The sequence below is a fragment of the Taudactylus pleione genome, unplaced genomic scaffold (genome assembly GCF_031769625.1).
Source record: "Taudactylus pleione unplaced genomic scaffold, aTauple2 ptg000503l, whole genome shotgun sequence".
Lineage (NCBI taxonomy): Eukaryota > Metazoa > Chordata > Amphibia > Anura > Myobatrachidae > Taudactylus > Taudactylus pleione.
Window position 1 is genome coordinate 929,847 of NW_028284905.1, and position 20,916 is coordinate 950,762.

The following is a 20,916-nucleotide window of genomic DNA, read 5'->3' on the forward strand; positions in this document are numbered from 1 at the left end:
TGGGCATCTTAGTCCTTGCACAGTCAGACGCACGCTTGTACGTTATTAGCATATAATTGCAGACGCGATTGCGGCAAAACAGGCTAAAGCAGTCGCAGCCCCCAGGTGATTAAGGTTGTGAAGGTAACCCAGCTTAGTGCCTCTTCCCGAAGCTCCTACATCTCCCATCTTGGCTCACTGGGACGGTTGGCCATAATATTGGTGTATTACGGGTTGACGCTGCAGGCCTTCTTACACCTATATTACCTTGTAGAAAATGGCTTTTAAAGCAGTTTCAGGCTTGGTCAGACACTAAGGGATATACACAAAGCATACAGATGTGTCCACGTACATCTAGCCTCCTTGCGCGTTAAACAGGCCTTCTAGTTGCACCAAGGCTTTGTACCACCGAGCACCTTTCCTGCGACTTTTCCCTTAGATTGTCTCTCTTTCGCAAAGTGATGCGAATAGGACTCACAAGCAGCTTCTGCTGATTAAAATGATATGCGGCATGCCTATATTCTGTGTGCGACTGAGGGTGTATCTGCATGCGGCATGCCTATATTCTGTGTGCGTCTGTATCTGCATGCGAAATGCTATGTTAAAGTGTCACAGCCGCTTGCTATGTGACGTAGCATTCGCATGCAGATACACCCGCAGTCACACACAGAATATAAGCATGCCGCATATTTTAATCAGCAGAAGCTGCTTGTGAGTCCTAATTGCATCACTTTGCGTATATAACGCACTACGGAGTTGCACAATGCTTATGCGTTATGTGTAATGCGACTTGTAGCGCACGGAGGTAAGATGTGTGTGGACACATCTGTACGCCTATAATTTTCCACTTCCACGTCCCCGTGTTACTGTGAAGTACGTATGCTGGCACATGTAACATTAAAGCTTTTCTTTCCCTTTATATACTATATTGCATTTATGATCTATTATTTGAACGCATACATACCTAGTTTTTTTTTATTTATTTAAATGTACAGGTTGCAGGAGCTTTTTCAGCAGGAAAAGGGACGTAAACGACCATCCGTGCCGGCCAGTCCTGGGCGAATGCGGCAGGGCGACGATAATAAGGTAATACATTTATTTCTAATGTTTTTACTAGGAATTTAGACTATACTTAAAAAAACCCTCTTACTAGCCAAAGTAACGAGGCTATAACAGGATCACATTCTTACATAGCTGGAAGCCGTGTTCACGCTTGTTAGACAGGCCCGTCCATAACCTTTCTGACGGCCGACTCTAGTTATTTAATGCTGGAGCAGAGGTTCCTTGGTGGAGACCGACAGTCCTATCAGCTAGTTATTGTGAAGCTTAATGTAAGATATTGCTGCTTTTCCAGCCTAGTACCATAGAATCAGTGTGACGGGTGCAATTTGTGCCTAACCACAGATCCTTTCTTTTATTTGTACAGATGCGTCCTCACGTTACTCTAGTCACAGAAGAAAACCCTCTCTGCGAGCGCAAAGCTGCTGGGCGACTGGGCTGCGCCAAGCGTCTTTCTTGCTTAAACTGTGCGTCCTGTTAATATAATAAACCAACTGAGAGCGGCAGAACTACATTGCTGCCTTGCGCTGATCAATTTCATGTGCAACATTTGTACATCTGTGTGCGACTGAGTATGCAGCCGCCCGCGGCTTTTTCTCATGCCAGGCACCGTCGCACTTCATCTGCAACTTTGTACGCGTTTAAAACCTATCCCTGTGCGGTTAAAGTCACAGCCCAGCGTTCCCCGGTGCACTGCGTCGGTGTTTTACTGCGTCTGTGATGTGAATAAGATGCAAAATGTAAAAGGAAATCCGGTGTTCTGCTCCTCTCAGAACATTTCACTTGTGCCGGACGTCTCGCGCCGTTTGACGTATGGGCACATCTGTAGGCGGATATTTATATTTGGAGGCATATACAGTAGTTTTCTTTTTCAGTTTTCACTTCATATATTATGTATCGGCCTCTGGCTGTCATGTCTCTGTTATCTCACCCCGTCCTGTCATTCCTATTCCGTGCTTATTATATCCGCTGGGTTCCGTTGCCAGGACTGTATCTGTTAAACCCTTTCCCATGAGCTACCAGTTAAGTGCGGTGGCATGCAGGAGCTTTGACAGAGAAAACCGGAATGAAAGAAGTGCAGCGTTCATAGGACCAGAGTCCATTAGCCGCGCCCTGCGCATTTTCCTGCCAGCGACGGGAGCTGATTTCTGCTCCCACTTCCATAGGCTGTGAGCGAAAAACAGCTACTGTAAGATTATGTTTATTTCAGTCTGCCCCTTAGGAGTCCATTCAATTAGCCACAAATTTCTGGTGCTACGGCATGGTAATGCCGGCAATGGTACCTCCGCACTCCTCTCTCCCGGCCCGATATCGTCCCGGACCTGCTGACTTTTGTACGCAGCCTGATGGGGCTGCGAACTTAACTCAGCGAGTCCGGAGCTACCGGAAGTGCGGTTATTTGAATCCCATAGTGTTAGAAATTTCGCCTTAGTTGACACGTTGAGGTCAAGGGCAGACTTTTAGCTACTGTCACATGATAGTACTTACGTCGCGTAATTGCTGCGTGCTAGGTAATCGCCTCCATGTGACAGGAACGCACAGTCGCCATTCATTTCAGTGTGTTGACCTGGAACAATTATTATCATTAGTTTTCTATTTATAAGGCGCCGTAAAGTGTACGCAGCTCCATACAGGGTAAATATGAAAAGCATCTCACTGTTACAGGGTATCAGAGCAGAAGTACAATGGAAACCGCATGCCAAAGCATAAATACACATATAAGGCTGCTAATGTCATATGTATACAGCTAAGGTCAGGGAACTTTTTTACCTTTTACCCAAAATATATTTAGATACGCCGACATTATCCCCTTGATTTGAAAGGAAGGAAATCATATAGTAGTGACCCTGTAGTAGTGCCCCCATAGTTATGCCCCCATAGTTATGCCCCCGTAGTAGTGCCCCTGTAGTAGTGCCCCCATATAATGCCCCTGTAGTAGTGCCCCCATATAATGCCCCTGTAGTAGTACCCCCCATAGTTATGCCCCTGTAGTAGTGCCCCCGTAGTTATGCCCCCGTAGTTGTGCCCCCATAGTTGTGCCCCCATAGTTGTGCCCCCGTAGTAGTGTCCCTGTAGTGCCGCTTGTACAAAAAAAGTCCCAAAAAACACCTTAATCCCCGCTCCTGCATCCGCTGCCGTCCTGTCCGCCCGGCTGCTCCTTGGAACTGTGGGAGAGACGTCATAGTGCTCATGGAGAGAGCCGGAAGCTAGAGTTCAGAAGAGAGCTCCAGCCTCCGGCTAACGCGGCGCTGCAGGGAAGGAGCCGGGCGCCCGCTGGTAATAACATCACAGCGGGCGTCTGGCTTAGAGCCTCCCTGCGGCACAGCCGGGCATGTATATGAATCATTATATATTATAAAATGATTCATATGCATGCTCGGCTGTTCGTCCATTACCCCCAGGAATTTAATTTTTACCCCATGTGGGGTAATTTACCCGTTCCCCGACCACTAGTATACAGTTAGAAGTATCCATATAAAGTGTTACCCCCACCCCCCCCAGTTATGCCCATTCAGCCGCAAGTGCAGCTGAGAAGCATACGACTCTTAAATCACCTGCAGATGTTTACGCTTGACGACCGTACATGCGCAGTCCGCAAAATGGCCTGGAGAGCAGCTCTGCTTCGCCCCCTATATCTTTAAATGAATAGTAGTTATTGCTCGGAACAGCCGGAGTGATGAGGAGGAAAATGACTATGAATGTCTATGAAGAGACACACCCCTGTACGCGACCAAGAGCCGGCTACCTGCCGGCCGTTATAGCTCAGCCAATCAGAGAAGGATTGGGTGCTGCCCCGTGGCCTTAGGAGCCCCATACAAGGAGAGCACCGCAGACATTAATGTCAGAACAACAGCAGCGAGAGAGGGGGGACAAGGAATGGAGCAGGAACACTAAGGGGCAATGGAGAGCAGGACGTAAGGGGGAACGGGTGACCAACAATGAAGGAGGTCAAAGTGAATAATTGCCGTGTGCGAGGGAAGCCGAGAGGGAAAAGTGATGATTACAAGTAGCAAACAGCTGACAGTGCCAGAACGTAAAGGGGGGGACGTGCAGAGGGAATAAAGCTGGATCAATGTCAGCAGCGTACAGTATAGAGAAAATATAGTACTAGAGAAGACGACACGGAGAACTGCAAAAATGGAATTACATTGAGGAGAGATTTAAAGGGACAGCATAGAGGAGACAGGTGACAGCAGGGAGAGAATTACACTCAGGGGAGATTTAAAAGTCTAGCTGGGGGTGGATGGTGCGTGGGGGGTGGCGGGGGAACAACATGGGAAATTTAAGGTGTTGCAAGAATTTAGTGCCATCCCTCCCTTCCCCCGAGCCCTGACTACAGAGCTGTGCATTGTACATTCCCTCCGTAATGAGCTGGAAACACATCCTAATAGAGATAATAGTGGCAGCGGGTATCACCCTGCCAGCGGGCATCACCCTACTAGCTTCCAGTTCTCTTCTGCTCTCTGAGATCTGTACTTCAGTCTTGTGTGAGGTTTGTGGTCTCCGGGGGGTGCCTGCTTGTTATAGTACATATTCATGTATTACTCTGTTATCATACTGTAATCTAGATAACCGCTGACACACCTTCCTCTGTTTGACGTCTAGGGTAGCGGGACGGACGCTTCTCCGCGCAATTCCTCTCCTGCACAGAACGGCGACAAAGGTTTGTTAGCGTCTGGTAAATGCGCCTTTCATTCATGTTCCTCCTCTGCTGTGACGCCCTCCAGTGCCGGTTGTGTAACGTCGGGGCGTATATTTTATAGCCGTGTGTTAGGCCGCACGTGGTATTTATTGGTAGCTGCGCAGTCTGCACGCCGGACTCCCGGTTTTGGCCACTCCGTGCAATATCCGATAAAAAGGGTGATGGGCTTTCATCATTGATCTCTGATTAGATAAAGATTTACCAAAGTAGACGCTGAATAGGAGAAATGAGAGCGTTGCTTATTGTCCCCGTCCCTATTCCGCCTTTGTAAGATGGCAGCGTGCGCAGTCTCTGTATCTATAAAGATGACGTCTCTCTATCTGGCCAAATGTCTTCTCCATTCACCTATCAAAAAACTTCTTCATTTGGAAACTATATGTGAAATAATTATTCCTAAGTAGGTAATGAGACCAACTGGGCTCAGGGTTGAGCGCAAGCCATATTCGCGGACAGATCTTGTGCCTTTTCGCACTGCTCATTCCCTGTTGCTGAGCGTACGCCATTCATAGTCATAGGCTACACGGCCGCATTTCTGATTTAAGCCACGTAATATTCTTATTAATTTTCCTGGGCAGATCAGTGACTCAGTGGTTAGCATTGCCACCTGACTGCTCTGCGGACTCCATTCCGGTCAGGTCTCTGTCCTGGGATCTGCGCCAAGCCCATTAGCGTGGTCACTCCGGCTCCTTCCTACAGCGCAAAAACACACTTTGCTGCTGACAAGTATGTACCTTAGTGCGTCTGTGTGACCGGGCAGGGGGAGGAGTAAGTATTCTCTGCGCAGCGCTGGGTAATATGGTGGCACTATACGAATACGTGATAGTGATCTATTATACGTCTGTGTATCGAGTTCATTTGCTTATCATACGCCCCTGCTGTAAGGGTTTACAGCTTATATGTTTAATGTGCTGAGAGTCCCTTTAATGGTAAGTGCTGCCATACATTCACTTTCATAAAATCTGACATGAGAAGAACAGGATCCTGGGGTGCATTGATGGAAAGGATTATAGTGATGCTTTCATGTCACTGCGGCTTTCGTGTTACTGCGGCACGAGTATGTTCATACATAAAACCTTTATCTGGACGGCCATTCTCTATTATTTTCCTTTGGACGAGATGGTGAATTATAGACTCCATAATGGCCTGACGCGGCGAGTCTGTCTCCCCGTGGACCGGCTGCATAATAAAGCCATTATGAAGGTTTGACACTAATGCACTGGTATATAAAACAGAAAAAACAGCTGACGATAGCAGCCGACCCTCTCAGAGAAACTTATTAATAGAAAGTTGTGTCGTGCACATTGTTAGGAGGACATTTGATGCTTGGAAATTGCATGGTAACATTATTATTATCCTTCATTTATATGGCGCCACAAGTGTTCCGCAGCGCCTTACAGAGTACATAAAACTAATAAGTGAACAAGAAACAAGTAACTTACAGTACATTACAGTGCAGGACAAGGACACGATTTATATACATTGTTGCCATAGCGATTATAACACTCACAATAAGCAGCAGGAAGTTGGCAGAGACGTGTTAGGTGCCCTTATGGGGATTAGAGAGTAGAAGAAAGTGTAAGGAGAAGTACATGAGGGAAGAGGTCCCTGCTCGTGAGAGCTTACATTCTAAGGGGGAGGGGCAGACACAGGCGTGACACAGAAGGGGAGGGGCAGACAGACGGACATGACACAGAAGCGGAGGGGCAGACAGACAGGCGTGACACAGAAGGGGAGGGGCAGACAGACAGGCGTGACACAGAAGGGGAGGGGCAGACAGACAGGCGTGACACAGAAGGGGAGGGGCAGACAGACAGGCGTGACACAGAAGGGGAGGGGCACACAGACAGGCGTGACACAGAAGGGGAGGGGCAGACAGACAGGCGTGACACAGAAGGGGAGGGGCAGACAGACAGGCGTGACACAGAAGGGGAGGGACAGACAGGTGTGACACAGAAGGGGAGGGGCAGACAGACAGGGGTGACACAGAAGGGGAAGATAGGAAGGAAAGAGCATGAGGTGGGTTAGGATGAGAGCTGGAAGGCCTTGATGAAGTAGTGGGTCTTGAGAGCCCGTTTGAAGATGTGGAGACTCTGATAGGGAGAGAGTTCCAAAGGTAGGGAACAGCACGGGCAAAATCTTGGAGGAGGAAGTAATCATTTGGCAAAAGAGGTGGCATGCATTAGTTGAGCGAAGTGGACGGGCGAGAGTGTGAAGGGAGAGAAGGTCAGAAATGTATGTGGGAGAGGATTTGGTGAGAGCTTTGTAGGTGAGTGTAAGAACCTTGAATTGGCATCTGAAGGGGAAGGGGAGCCAGTGTAGGGCTTGAAGGAGAGGGGAAGCAGATGTAGAACGTCTGGAGAGGAAGATGAGCCGAGCAGCAGCATTGAGAACCGATTGTAGTGGAGAGAGGTGAGAGACTGGGAGGCCAGCTAGGAGGAGGTCACAGTAATCCAATCTGGAGATGACCAGTGAGTGGATGAGGGTTCTAGTGGCATCCTGGGTGAGGAAGGGTCTAATCCTCTCTTTATACCTTTGCAGGAAGGCCAGATAGCCACTGGCGTTAATTGCTAGTAACAGCCGACTCGCGCACGTAAACCCTAACAAGCATCGTGCCAAATATTTAATTGTTTGTTTCCTTTGTTCCAGACGATCGGTTCATGACCACCTTCTCTCAAAGCTCCACCGGCTCCACGCATCTTCAGGTACCGAGCCCCCCAGAGCTGGTTGTTGACCAGGTCTTTACTGGAACTTCAAATGCCGCAGAGATGGATACTGCCAGCAGCTGTGAAGGTTAGAGCCCATTGTACACAGAATCTCAGTGTGCCACAGGTACCCAGACTGGCAGGTCCGGTGCAACTTGCCGCAAAGTTATTTTACTAACAATTACACAGATTACAATTTACAGACACTCGTTTGAAACGTGTCTACATTTTTTGCAAAGTGAAGGGTTTTTTGGCAAAGTGAAATATTTTTTTGATAGACCAATAGATTAATAAGAGCATTAATTATAAATGTGGCCGATCTTCTTCCCCATCGATTTATTCTGTATTCTAGTCACTAGCTGTTCTTATACATATTCAGTTTTCTGTCTACATCTTAAGCTGCAGACTCCGTTGGCAGCAGGTAACACAGAGACGGAATACTGAGTTCAGTCACAATATACACACACATTTTCTGTGCGCTGGAGGAACGATCGAGAGCCGTCCAGTGGGCAGCGCTAAACCGTCAGATGCCTCGCAGTGCGCTTTTGTCATCCGTAGAAACGTTGCCTCATAAATGATCGATGAACATGCAACAAGCAAACAAAGTCATCTTGTTTCACGTCGACAGAGGCTATTTTGTATTGTGCCATTTACCGGTTTATATAGATTTATTTTTTGTTTTTTGTTTTTTCCTCCTTGTTTCAAGTCAGCATTTTTTTGTAGTAAATCCCTTCAGTCTGCATTTTTGGAACCGATTTGTGTATAAATGAGTGTTTAGGATCATGGCTACTTTAACATGTCGTTTTCTTCTACTGTAGATGTCTTTGATGGGCATTTGTTGGGCTCCACAGAAAGTCAGGTGAAGGAGAAATCCACCATGAAGGCCATATTCGCTAACTTGCTTCCTGGAAACAGCTATAACCCCATTCCGCTCCCTTTGTGAGTATAAGGGACGATTAGAAAGAGGCGCAATGGGAAGTTTTAGGGGTGTGCTATAAGAGATAGTTAGACAATGTCTAGATAGACACCAGATGTTAGACAGTTAATAGTTGGACAAGGATAAAAGTTCGACACAGACAAAAGTCAGACACACTAAAGTTAGACATGTAAAAAGTTTGACAGGTACAAAAGGTCGACATGAAAATAGTCGACAATTAGAAGTATTTTTTTTTTTTTTTAGCCCTAATCTTCACCCTAACCCCCCCCCTTGGTGCGTAACCCTAACTGTGGGGGTAAGTATCTAACCCTAACCATCGAGTAAGTGCCTAACCCTAACCGTGGGGGTAAGTGTCTAACCCTAACCATCGAGTAAGTGCCTAACCCTAACCGTGGGGGTAAGTGTCTAACCCTAAACCTAACCCTAATCTTAAAAAAAGAAGAATAAAAAAAGTGTCGACAATTTTTATTTTTTAGCCTGTGTCCCGATTGTTAGCGCTCAGAGACTGAGTACAGAAAGAGACGCAGGGTCTGTAAATGTTAGAGGCCGTTCCTGTTAGGTAACAGGGGGAGTGGCTAAACCGATGTGGGCGTGTCACTGAAAGTGTCTGCACCTAAAGACGCTGAACTGCACACAGGTGGGGGCGTACTCAACAGAGAAGACTGCACCTGCCAAAGGTTCGGCGCAAGTTTCGATGGTGCAACCGATGAAGCATCTAAAGACGCACAGAGACGCAAACGCACTTTCTCAGGAAAGCGACATTAGCATAAGATGTAGACGTGACTGCAGCAAAACACGTGGCCGCAACTGCGTCCGACTCGGTATCAGCGCCAGGTTGTCATCGAGATATTGAGATGGTGGCATCCTGGGTGGAGCAATTCTGCTCCAGAACCAGGGACCCATCAAGGTTTTCTCTAATCGGTGCTGGTGGTCGCCCGGGTTCTCCCCTGATGTATCCCTCCCCTCCGGGTGCAGCCCTTCAGTATCGTGCACAAGTATCGGGGCATTCCCATGGCAGGTTGGGTATGATATCCCGGCTGTCAGGATGCCGCTAGTCAGAATACCAACAGCGCCATCGTGACTGGCAGAATCCCGACATCCATTGGGGTGCATGGTAAGTATTTTTGTAACCCCTGCCCTAACCTCTACCCTAACACTAACCTATTCTTCTCGGTGCCTAAACCTAACCTCCCCCTCCCCGCACCCTAAACCTAACCTCCCCCTCCCCGCACCCTAACACTAACCTCCCCGCACCCCAAGCCTAACCTCCCCCTCCCCGCACCCCATGCGTAACCACCCCCTCCCCGCACCCTAAACCTAACCTCCCCCTCCTCACACCCTAATCCTAACCCTCCCTCCTCGGTGCCTAACCCTCCCCTTAATGCCTAACCCCGCTACCTAACACTAACGTCCCCCTACACCCCGATACTAACCTTCGGGATGCCGACGGTCGGGATACTGGTGTCGGAATCCCGACCTGAGGGGATATCGGCGCCGGTATTAGGGCCGTCAGCATTACGCACACCGCGATGCCGACTAACATCCCCCCATGGCTCAGTGTCCCCACAGTGGATAAAACAGAGAGCTGGATTTTTATACTTTCCCTGAATCCTTTTGGGGATGCTGAGTGTGGTATGCAGTCGGGAAGCCGGCGGACCTAATGCCGACAGCCAGCTTCCCGACTGCTTAATCCTGGCTAGGGTTAAATGACAGGCGTCTACATCTAGACACCTGTCATTTTACCAACGCCGGGAGACCGGTGCCCGGCATCCCGATCGAAGTGATGCCGAGCACGGACAGCCGCGTGGGGAGGGGGAGGGTTAGGTTAAGGACTTCCGGGGGGGACTTAGGGTTAGGCACCCCGCTTTGAGGTAGGGTTAGGCTAGGGAGAGGGAGGGTTAGGGTTAGGCACCCCCGTGGGGAACTTAGGGTTAGGCACCCCCCCGAGGGACTTAGGTTTAGGCGGCGGGGAAGGGGGGGTTAGGTTTAGGCACGGGGTGGAAAGGTTAGGGTTAGGCACCCCTAAGAGAGGGTTAGGGGGTAGAATAGGTTTGTGAATACTTACCTGGGGACGATCGGGATTTTCATTTTTGTCGGGCTGCCGTTGTCGGGATTTGAACCGCCGGGATTCCCTGAGTGCAGCCCCCCTCCCCATTTACACTCCAACTCTCCTGTCACAAGTTTAACAAAGGAAGATGTTTCTGTTGGAGGTGCTGCTGCCTCTGTCTGGTTCTGTACTGGGAGCTTTGGTTAAATTAAAAAAAACAAATGACACTTTCCGGCAGGAATGGGATATAAACACGTGAGGACCAATACTGACATAGCAAAGTCCTTAAAGGTGGATTTACTGTATATTCCCTCGTTCAGTGTCCCCAGAGAAAAATGATATAACAGAATGAATGAAGGGCCACATGTACTTCTATTTTGATAACGTGACAACTTAAAATATGAAAGTTTATTCTGTCGTCTTGTGTTGTTGCAGTGATCCAGACAAGCACTATCTAATGTACGAGCACGAGCGAGTCCCCATAGCCGTGTGCGAGAAGGAACCCAGCTCCATCATAGCGTTTGCTCTCAGGTACCCTAGTTATTCAGCTCTGGAGACCGTCCTCGCGTGATGCATCCTCCCGCTGTCATCTATGTTCCAACCTTATTGTGATCGTTTGGGCCATTGCACAGCATGTATCACAGTTTAGTTTAATGACATTTCATGTAACCTTAGTAGTTCAAGTAAAATGACGTTTTTAACTCGGAGGATGTAAGTATACAGAAATAATTTGCTGTAGCCAAACATACTGCTTGCCATAACCGCTAGCTATATTTTACGTTATAAAAACTTGAACTTCCGAAAACTTGAAGGTCCGCAGACTAGGGATGGCCAACGTCCATCGTTGAGTAGCCACCGATGGTCGATGGTTCTCCGCTAATGATGGCAGAACCTCAGCGAGGTCGCCCCAACGCCCCCTGTTGTATGTGACACAGCACTTGGCCCCGCCCCAATGAGCCTGCTCCGCCTCCCCACCCCCCTTCCCTGATTGGCTGCCGTCCACCATACTCCATAACGGGGATACCCAACGATGGCACTTTCAATGGTAAACCCTTCATTGGTCATCCCTATCACAGGCCCCGATTACAGTATTATCAAGCGTAATGGAACAGGTTGAACTTAGAATTTAAATTCCTATGACTACAGTATATTTATTTTAACGCCGTAAGCAATTTATATCCTTCCTTTTATAGTTGTAAAGAGTACAAGACCGCGTTGGATGACTTGTCCAAAGCTTCTCCGAAGAACTGCTCAGAAGACGGATCATTATCTAACAACAAGTATGTTCATCATTTTAGTGTCTTTGGATTATTTTCAGTACATAGACTCAAGTGATTTTTTTTTTCTTCCTTCCGTTACCACAATACAGTATATATCAAAGTATAAATGTGATCGTACAACTGCGCAATCTTTGCTGAACAGACAAAAAAGTTACTTATTCCCAGTGCAACCAATTATTGCTCGTCATAAGCTTTGCAAAATTGCATTGAAAATCTCACTATTAAGAAAGGGTCATCACGCTGAAAGCAGACATTCATTCTGAAGCTTTAAACACCTATATAATTAATTAATGCTAAATGAGTATTGGATCTATATCATATTTGTGGCATAATTACTCCTGAACTCCCAGTGGACACTGTGTCAGTGCAGCGTTCTGCCTTTATCTGCAGCTGGCCAGTTCCGTGATCAGCAACGCAGCCTGGAGATTTGTTTTTACACGGTCGCTAAACACCAGCTTGCCGCCAATTAGATGGTTGGCCCCCTGAGGCACTGAACACAACGGTCTACAAACAATCCCTGACTGAATGCTGCCAAGTCCCGTCTGCGGCATTAAACGCCATGTGGGCGCACAGCTTCAATCGCCACATGACCAGATTTGCAATGAGAGGCAAAAAATAATTACACTGAAACCTCCACAAACCTATACGAGTATGGTATACTGATAAAAACATAAATGTGTAAGATCTATGGTACAAAATCCACTGTATAATTAATATTCATTTATTTTTTTTATTTCATTTGTAGCATGATGGATAACAGACCAAAAACCAGCAGTCCATCCAGACTACCAGAGAACAGCTTGGCTCAGTCGACTCGTTCAGCAGAAGCAGAGCCCCAGAATGCAGGTAAGTTAGATATTGCTTTATACTGTATATACTGTAATGAGGTTTTGTACAAAGGCAGCAGTTGTCCTAAAACAGTATGAAAATTGTGGTCCTGAATTCAGTTTTACTCTCCCAGACTCAACCCAACGGGATTCAATTCTCAGGGTCGTCCTTGAAGTACTTTTTTGAATGCCACAAAGACGGTCTGAATGCTGGCATGTAGACGGCTGTATCGCCCATATTTCCCTCACATCCGAAGCATTGCCTAGAATTGTAATCCCACTCAATAGAATTTCATTTACAATTTTTTTTTTGTTTTTGTCAAGTGATCAATAATTATGATGCAATTGTTACTTTCATCACTTAGATCAGGGATGGGGAACCTTAGACCCGGGGAGCCGTATAAGGCCCGCGGAATCATTTAGTCTGGCCCTCTGGGCTTTTTTCTGCTAGCCTCAACTGGCTAGTAGGGTGCCTAGAAGGACAACCTGCCTTAGGATGCTTCAGACGGTCAGACCGCTGCCCTTACAGCTCCCCGGAGCATCCTCAGGATGCTCCGGGCATTGCTGTAGTCACTGGCAATTGTGACCCCGCCACCGTGTGACATCACATGGAGGGTGGCGTGGTCTGCACCGAGCCCGTGAATAATGTTATATATATCAAAATGGCCCTAGGCAGAAAAAAAGGTTCCCCGGCCCTGACTTAGATTCAGAGTTTTTTTTTTCCCTGCAGAGGATTCAATATTTAATAGAATTTCTTTTCCAGTAATTGCGGACTTTAAAAAAAAACAGAAAAAGGATTAAAATGGTTCGTGACTACGGGTGGAGAGATCTCTTTCCATAACAATTGCTCAAAAGATTTGCATATAACATGGACAGGACCATTCATACTCTGAAGTGTCTGAGGTTCCCTTTGTTCCCCCGGTCTGCACGGGTGAGAGACTCAGGCTGATAAGAAAACAAGGCTTTGCAGCACAGGATTGTCAGCTGGGGACGCGGTCACTGTGTCTGGGGGCTCAGCCTTTTGGATTTATCCTCCGTCACAGATTTACTTAACAGCCAGCAATATATTTAATCTCCCTCCAGACACTGAGCGACCTGTCTGCTTATATAGTTCGGCACCCCAAAATGGAGGATACTAAAAGACCCTTTACAGGCGTTTCCATATAGCGATGTGTCCTTGTTAATCTAGCTTCACTACGCCATATAGCGTGACATGCCCGGCGCGAGTGAGCCGCCAGGTCCCGTGTTACTGCTAGCGCCGTTTATATTTGTTTGCCAAAAATGCATGCGATGCGACTAGGATGCACCAAGAGACTGCGCTGAGTAATGTGATATGTGACACCTGTATATCTGTGTGCTCCTGAGTCTGTATATGGGAGACTGTGCTGAGTAATGTGATAGGTGACACCTGTATATCTGTGTGCTCCTGAGTCTGTATATGGGAGACTGCACTGAGTAATGTGACACCTGTATATCTGTGTGCTCCTGAGTCTGTATATAGGAGACTGCGCTGAGTAATGTGATAGGTGACACCTGTATATCTGTGTGCTCCTGAGTCTGTATATAGGAGACTGCGCTGAGTAATGTGATAGGTGACACCTGTATATCTGTGTGCTCCTGAGTCTGTATATGGGAGACTGCGCTGAGAAATGTGATATGTGACACCTGTATATCTGTGTGCTCCTGAGTCTGTATATGGGAGACTGCTCTGAGTAATGTGATATGTGACACCTGTATACCTGTGTGCTCCTGAGTCTGTGTATAGGAGACTGCGCTGAGTAATGTGATATGTGACACCTGTATATCTGTGTGCTCCTGAGTCTGTATATGGGACACTGTGCTGAGTAATGTGATATGTGACACCTGTATACCTGTGTGCTCCTGAGTCTGTATATGGGAGACTGCGCTGAGTAATGTGATATGTGACACCCGTATATCTGTGTGCTCCTGAGTCTGTATATGGAGACTGTGCTGAGTAATGTGATATGTGATACCTGTATATCTGTGTGCCCCTGAGTCTGTATATGGGACACTGTGCTGAGTAATGTGATATGTGACACCTGTATATCTGTGTGCTCCTGAGTCTGTATATGGGAGACTGCGCAGAGTAATGTGATATGTGATACCTGTATATCTGTGTGCTCCTGAGTCTGTATATGGGAGACTGCGCTGAGTAATGTGATATTTGACACCTGTATATCTGTGTGCTCCTGAGTCTGTATATAGGAGACTGCGCTGAGTAATGTGATATATGACACCTGTATATCTGTGTGCTCCTGAGTCTGTATATAGGAGACTGTGCTGAGTAATGTGATATGTGATACCTGTATATCTGTGTGCTCCTGAGTCTGTATATAGGAGACTGCGCTGAGTAATGTGATATGTGACACCTGTATATCTGTGTGCTCCTGAGTCTGTATATGGGAGACTGTGCTGAGTAATGTGATATGTGATACCTGTATATCTGTGTGCTCCTGAGTCTGTATATGGGACACTGTGCTGAGTAATGTGATATGTGATACCTGTATATCTGTGTGCCCCTGAGTCTGTATATGGGACACTGTGCTGAGTAATGTGATATGTGACACCTGTATATCTGTGTGCCCCTGAGTCTGTATATGGGACACTGTGCTGAGTAATGTGATATGTGACACCTGTATATCTGTGTGCTCCTGAGTCTGTATATGGGAGACTGCGCAGAGTAATGTGATATGTGATACCTGTATATCTGTGTGCTCCTGAGTCTGTATATAGGAGACTGCGCTGAGTAATGTGATATATGACACCTGTATATCTGTGTGCTCCTGAGTCTGTATATAGGAGACTGTGCTGTGTAATGTGATATGTGACACCTGTATATCTGTGTGCTCCTGAGTCTGTATATAGGAGACTGTGCTGAGTAATGTGATATGTGATACCTGTATATCTGTGTGCTCCTGAGTCTGTATATAGGAGACTGCGCTGAGTAATGTGATATGTGACACCTGTATATCTGTGTGCTCCTGAGTCTGTATATGGGAGACTGTGCTGAGTAATGTGATATGTGATACCTGTATATCTGTGTGCTCCTGAGTCTGTATATGGGACACTGTGCTGAGTAATGTGATATGTGATACCTGTATATCTGTGTGCCCCTGAGTCTGTATATGGGACACTGTGCTGAGTAATGTGATATGTGACACCTGTATATCTGTGTGCCCCTGAGTCTGTATATGGGACACTGTGCTGAGTAATGTGATATGTGACACCTGTATATCTGTGTGCTCCTGAGTCTGTATATGGAAGACTGCGCAGAGTAATGTGATATGTGATACCTGTATATCTGTGTGCTCCTGAGTCTGTATATGGGAGACTGCGCTGAGTAATGTGATATGTGACACCTGTATATCTGTGTGCTCCTGAGTCTGTATATAGGAGACTGCGCTGAGTAATGTGATATATGACACCTGTATATCTGTGTGCTCCTGAGTCTGTATATAGGAGACTGTGCTGTGTAATGTGATATGTGACACCTGTATACCTGTGTGCTCCTGAGTCTGTATATAGGAGACTGTGCTGAGTAATGTGATATGTGACACCTGTATATCTGTGTGCTCCTGAGTCTGTATATAGGAGACTGTGCTGAGTAATGTGATATGTGACACCTGTATATCTGTGTGCCCCTGAGTCTGTATATGGGACACTGTGCTGAGTAATGTGATATGTGACACCTGTATATCTGTGTGCACCTGAGTCTGTATATGGGAGACTGCGCTGAGTAATGTGATATGTGACACCTGTATATCTGTGTGCTCCTGAGTCTGTATAGGAGACTGTGCTGAGTAATGTGATATGTGACACCTGTATATCTGTGTGCCCCTGAGTCTGTATATGGGACACTGTGCTGAGTAATGTGATATGTGACACCTGTATATCTGTGTGTTCCTGAGTCTGTATATGGGAGACTGCGCTGAGTAATGTGATATGTGACACCTGTATATCTGTGTGCTCCTGAGTCTGTATATAGGAGACTGCGCTGAGTAATGTGATATGTGACACCTGTATATCTGTGTGCTCCTGAGTCTGTATATGGGAGACTGCACTGAGTAATGTGACACCTGTATATCTGTGTGCTCCTGAGTCTGTATATAGGAGACTGCGCTGAGTAATGTGATATGTGACACCTGTATATCTGTGTGCTCCTGAGTCTGTGTATAGGAGACTGCGCTGAGTAATGTGATGTGTGACACCTGTATATCTGTGTGCCCCTGAGTCTGTATATGGGAGACTGTGCTGAGTAATGTGATATGTGACACCTGTATATCTGTGTGCTCCTGAGTCTGTATATGGGACACTGTGCTGAGTAATGTGATATGTGACACCTGTATATGTGTGCTCCTGAGTCTGTATATAGGAGACTGCGCTGAGTAATGTGATACCTGTATATCTGTGTGCTCCTGAGTCTGTATATGGGAGACTGCGCTGAGTAATGTGATATGTGACACCTGTATATCTGTGTGCTCCTGAGTCTGTATATGGGAGACTGCGCTGAGTAATGTGATATGTGACACCTGTATATCTGTGTGCTCCTGAGTCTGTAAATGGGAGACTGCGCTGAGTAATGTGATATATGACACCTGTATATCTGTGTGCTCCTGAGTCTGTATATGGGAGACTGTGCTGAGTAATGGGATATGTGACACCTGTATATCTGTGTGCTCCTGAGTCTGTATATGGGAGACTGCGCTGAGTAATGTGATATGTGACACCTGTATATCTGTGTGCTCCTGAGTCTATATATGGGAGACTGTGCTGAGTAATGTGATATGTGACACCTGTATATCTGTGTGCTCCTGAGTCTGTATATGGAGACTGTGCTGAGTAATGTGATATGTGACACCTGTATATCTGTGTACTCCTGAGTCTGTATATGGGAGACTGCGCTGAGTAATGTGACACCTGTATATCTGTGTGCTCCTGAGTCTGTATATAGGAGACTGTGCTGAGTAATGTGATAGGTGACACCTGTATATCTGTGTGCTCCTGAGTCTGTATATGGGAGACTGCACTGAGTAATGTGACACCTGTATATCTGTGTGCTCCTGAGTCTGTATATAGGAGACTGCGCTGAGTAATGTGATATGTGACACCTGTATATCTGTGTGCTCCTGAGTCTGTGTATAGGAGACTGCGCTGAGTAATGTGATGTGTGACACCTGTATATCTGTGTGCTCCTGAGTCTGTATATAGGAGACTGTGCTGAGTAATGTGATCTGTGACACCTGTATATCTGTGTGCTCCTGAGTCTGTATATGGGAGACTGTGCTGAGTAATGTGATATGTGATACCTGTATATCTGTGTGCTCCTGAGTCTGTATATAGGAGACTGTGCTGAGTAATGTGATAGGTGACACCTGTATATCTGTGTGCTCCTGAGTCTGTATATGGGAGACTGCACTGAGTAATGTGACACCTGTATATCTGTGTGCTCCTGAGTCTGTATATAGGAGACTGCGCTGAGTAATGTGATATGTGACACCTGTATATCTGTGTGCTCCTGAGTCTGTGTATAGGAGACTGCGCTGAGTAATGTGATATGTGACACCTGTATATCTGTGTGCTCCTGAGTCTGTATATGGGAGACTGCGCTGAGTAATGTGATATGTGACACCTGTATATCTGTGTGCTCCTGAGTCTGTATATGGGAGACTGCGCAGAGTAATGTGATATGTGACACCTGTATATCTGTGTGCTCCTGAGTCTGTATATGGGAGACTGCGCTGAGTAATGTGATATGTGACACCTGTATATCTGTGTGCTCCTGAGTCTGTATATGGGAGACTGCGCTGAGTAATGTGATATATGACACCTGTATATCTGTGTGCTCCTGAGTCTGTATATGGGAGACTGTGCTGAGTAATGGGATATGTGACACCTGTATATCTGTGTGCTCCTGAGTCTGTATATGGGAGACTGCGCTGAGTAATGTGATATGTGACACCTGTATATCTGTGTGCTCCTGAGTCTATATATGGGAGACTGCGCTGAGTAATGTGATATGTGACACCTGTATATCTGTGTGCTCCTGAGTCTGTATATAGGAGACTGTGCTGAGTAATGTGATATGTGACACCTGTATATCTGTGTGCTCCTGAGTCTGTATATGGAGACTGTGCTGAGTAATGTGATATGTGACACCTGTATATCTGTGTACTCCTGAGTCTGTATATGGGAGACTGCGCTGAGTAATGTGATATGTGACACCTGTATATCTGTGTGCTCCTGAGTCTGTATATGGGAGACTGCGCTGAGTCTGTATATGTGACACCTGTATATCTGTGTGCTCCTGAGTCTGTATATGGGAGACTGCGCTGAGTAATGTGATATGTGACACCTGTATATCTGTGTACTCCTGAGTCTGTATATAGGAGACTGCGCTGAGTAATGTGATATGTGACACCTGTATATCTGTGTGCTCCTGAGTCTGTATATGGGAGACTGCGCTGAGTAATGTGATATGTGACACCTGTATATCTGTGTACTCCTGAGTCTGTATATGGGAGACTGCGCTGAGTAATGTGATATGTGACACCTGTATATCTGTGTGCTCCTGAGTCTGTATATGGGAGACTGCGCTGAGTCTGTATATGTGACACCTGTATATCTGTGTGCTCCTGAGTCTGTATATGGGAGACTGCGCTGAGTAATGTGATATGTGACACCTGTATATCTGTGTACTCCTGAGTCTGTATATAGGAGACTGCGCTGAGTAATGTGATATGTGACACCTGTATATCTGTGTGCTCCTGAGTCTGTATATGGGAGACTGCGCTGAGTAATGTGATATGTGACACCTGTATATCTGTGTGCTCCTGAGTCTGTATATGGGAGACTGCGTTGAGTAATGTGATATGTGACACCTGTATATCTGTGTGCTCCTGAGTCTGTATATGGGAGACTGTGCTGAGTAATGTGATATGTGACACCTGTATGTCTGTGTGCTCCTGAGTCTGTATATGGGAGACTGCGCTGAGTAATGTGATATGTGACACCTGTATATCTGTGTACTCCTGAGTCTGTATATGGGAGACTGCGCTGAGTAATGTGATATGTGACACCTGTATATCTGTGTGCTCCTGAGTCTGTATATGGGAGACTGTGCTGAGTAATGTGATATGTGACACCTGTATGTCTGTGTGCTCCTGAGTCTGTATATGGGAGACTGCGCTGAGTAATGTGATATGTGATACCTCTATATCTGTGTGCTCCTGAGTCTGTATATGGGAGACTGCGCTGAGTAATGTGATATGTGACACCTGTATATCTGTGTGCTCCTGGGTCTGTATATGGGAGACTGTGCTGAGTAATGTGATATGTGACACCTGTATATCTGTGTACTCCTGAGTCTGTGTATAGGAGACTGCGCTGAGTAATGTGATGTGTGACACCTGTATATATGTGTGCTCCTGAGTCTGTATATGGAGACTGCGCTGAGTAATGTGATATGTGATACCTGTATGTCTGTGTGCTCCTGAGTCTGTATATGGGAGACTGTGCTGAGTATTGTTATATGTGACACTTGTGGCCGCTGCTTCATAGCCCTTTGCATGCTGATTGAGATACTCAGTCTCACACAGATATACAATTGCCACGGAATCTGTATGATCTGCCGGGGGCTGAAATGCCGACACTGGAAGCCCGCATGGTGCAGAATCCTGACAGCGGTAGGTAACTTTCTCTTGCTGATGCCTAACCCTAACCCCCCCACTTCCCGCACCCTAACCCTCCTGGGGGGGTGCCTAACTCTAATCTCCCCCCAGTGGTGCCTAACCCTAACCCTCCCTGGGGGGGGGGGGGAGGAGGAGAGAACCTAACTCCAATCTTCTCCCGGGGGTGACTAAACGTAACCCCCCCTTCCCCGGGGACAGAGCAGTTACTTACCCGTCCGGACGATTGGGATTCCAGCAGTTCGTGATGCCAACGTCTGTATCCTGTTCTCCTTCGGGATATAGGCATTGGCATATTGCTGGGTGGCGGGATTTGGGTATCATCATCCCGTTCGCCTGCAATATGACTGCATCCCAGTGTCACATATCAAATTAATCAGCACAGTCTCCTGGTGGGTACTAGTCGCATCGCACTTCGGCAAACAAAGACACCAAAAAGACGCCCGGTGCTGGAATTTCACCGGACCAGACGCGCCACGAGGGGCTGTTTGACGTGACTGCAGCAAGGACGAGTGAGGACACATCTGTAACTGCCTTAAAACAGACTTGTCCATTCGTGCAGTGGACGTTCTTTGCAATGGATCTCATGAGGTTTTTCCTGATCACCTTTCAGGGTTTCGCCATCATGATCCTTCCGTTTAGTCCCTTAGTCACAGCATTTCTCACACGCACATTT

At 46.8% G+C, this 20,916-nt stretch overlaps 1 protein-coding gene across 2 annotated transcripts in view; it reads left to right on the forward strand.

Moving 5' to 3' along the window:
- PIKFYVE (phosphoinositide kinase, FYVE-type zinc finger containing) overlaps nt 1–20,916 on the forward strand; it is a 216,656-nt gene that overhangs the window by 115,537 nt on the left and 80,203 nt on the right. For both annotated transcript variants that reach the window (XM_088450027.1, XM_088450026.1), the window contains exons 28-34: nt 975–1,065; nt 4,645–4,702; nt 7,388–7,531; nt 8,262–8,382; nt 10,863–10,958; nt 11,621–11,707; nt 12,453–12,553. In XM_088450027.1, coding sequence (XP_088306153.1) covers nt 975–1,065; nt 4,645–4,702; nt 7,388–7,531; nt 8,262–8,382; nt 10,863–10,958; nt 11,621–11,707; nt 12,453–12,553 — 698 coding nt within the window. The remainder of the gene's footprint in view (nt 1–974; nt 1,066–4,644; nt 4,703–7,387; nt 7,532–8,261; nt 8,383–10,862; nt 10,959–11,620; nt 11,708–12,452; nt 12,554–20,916) is intronic.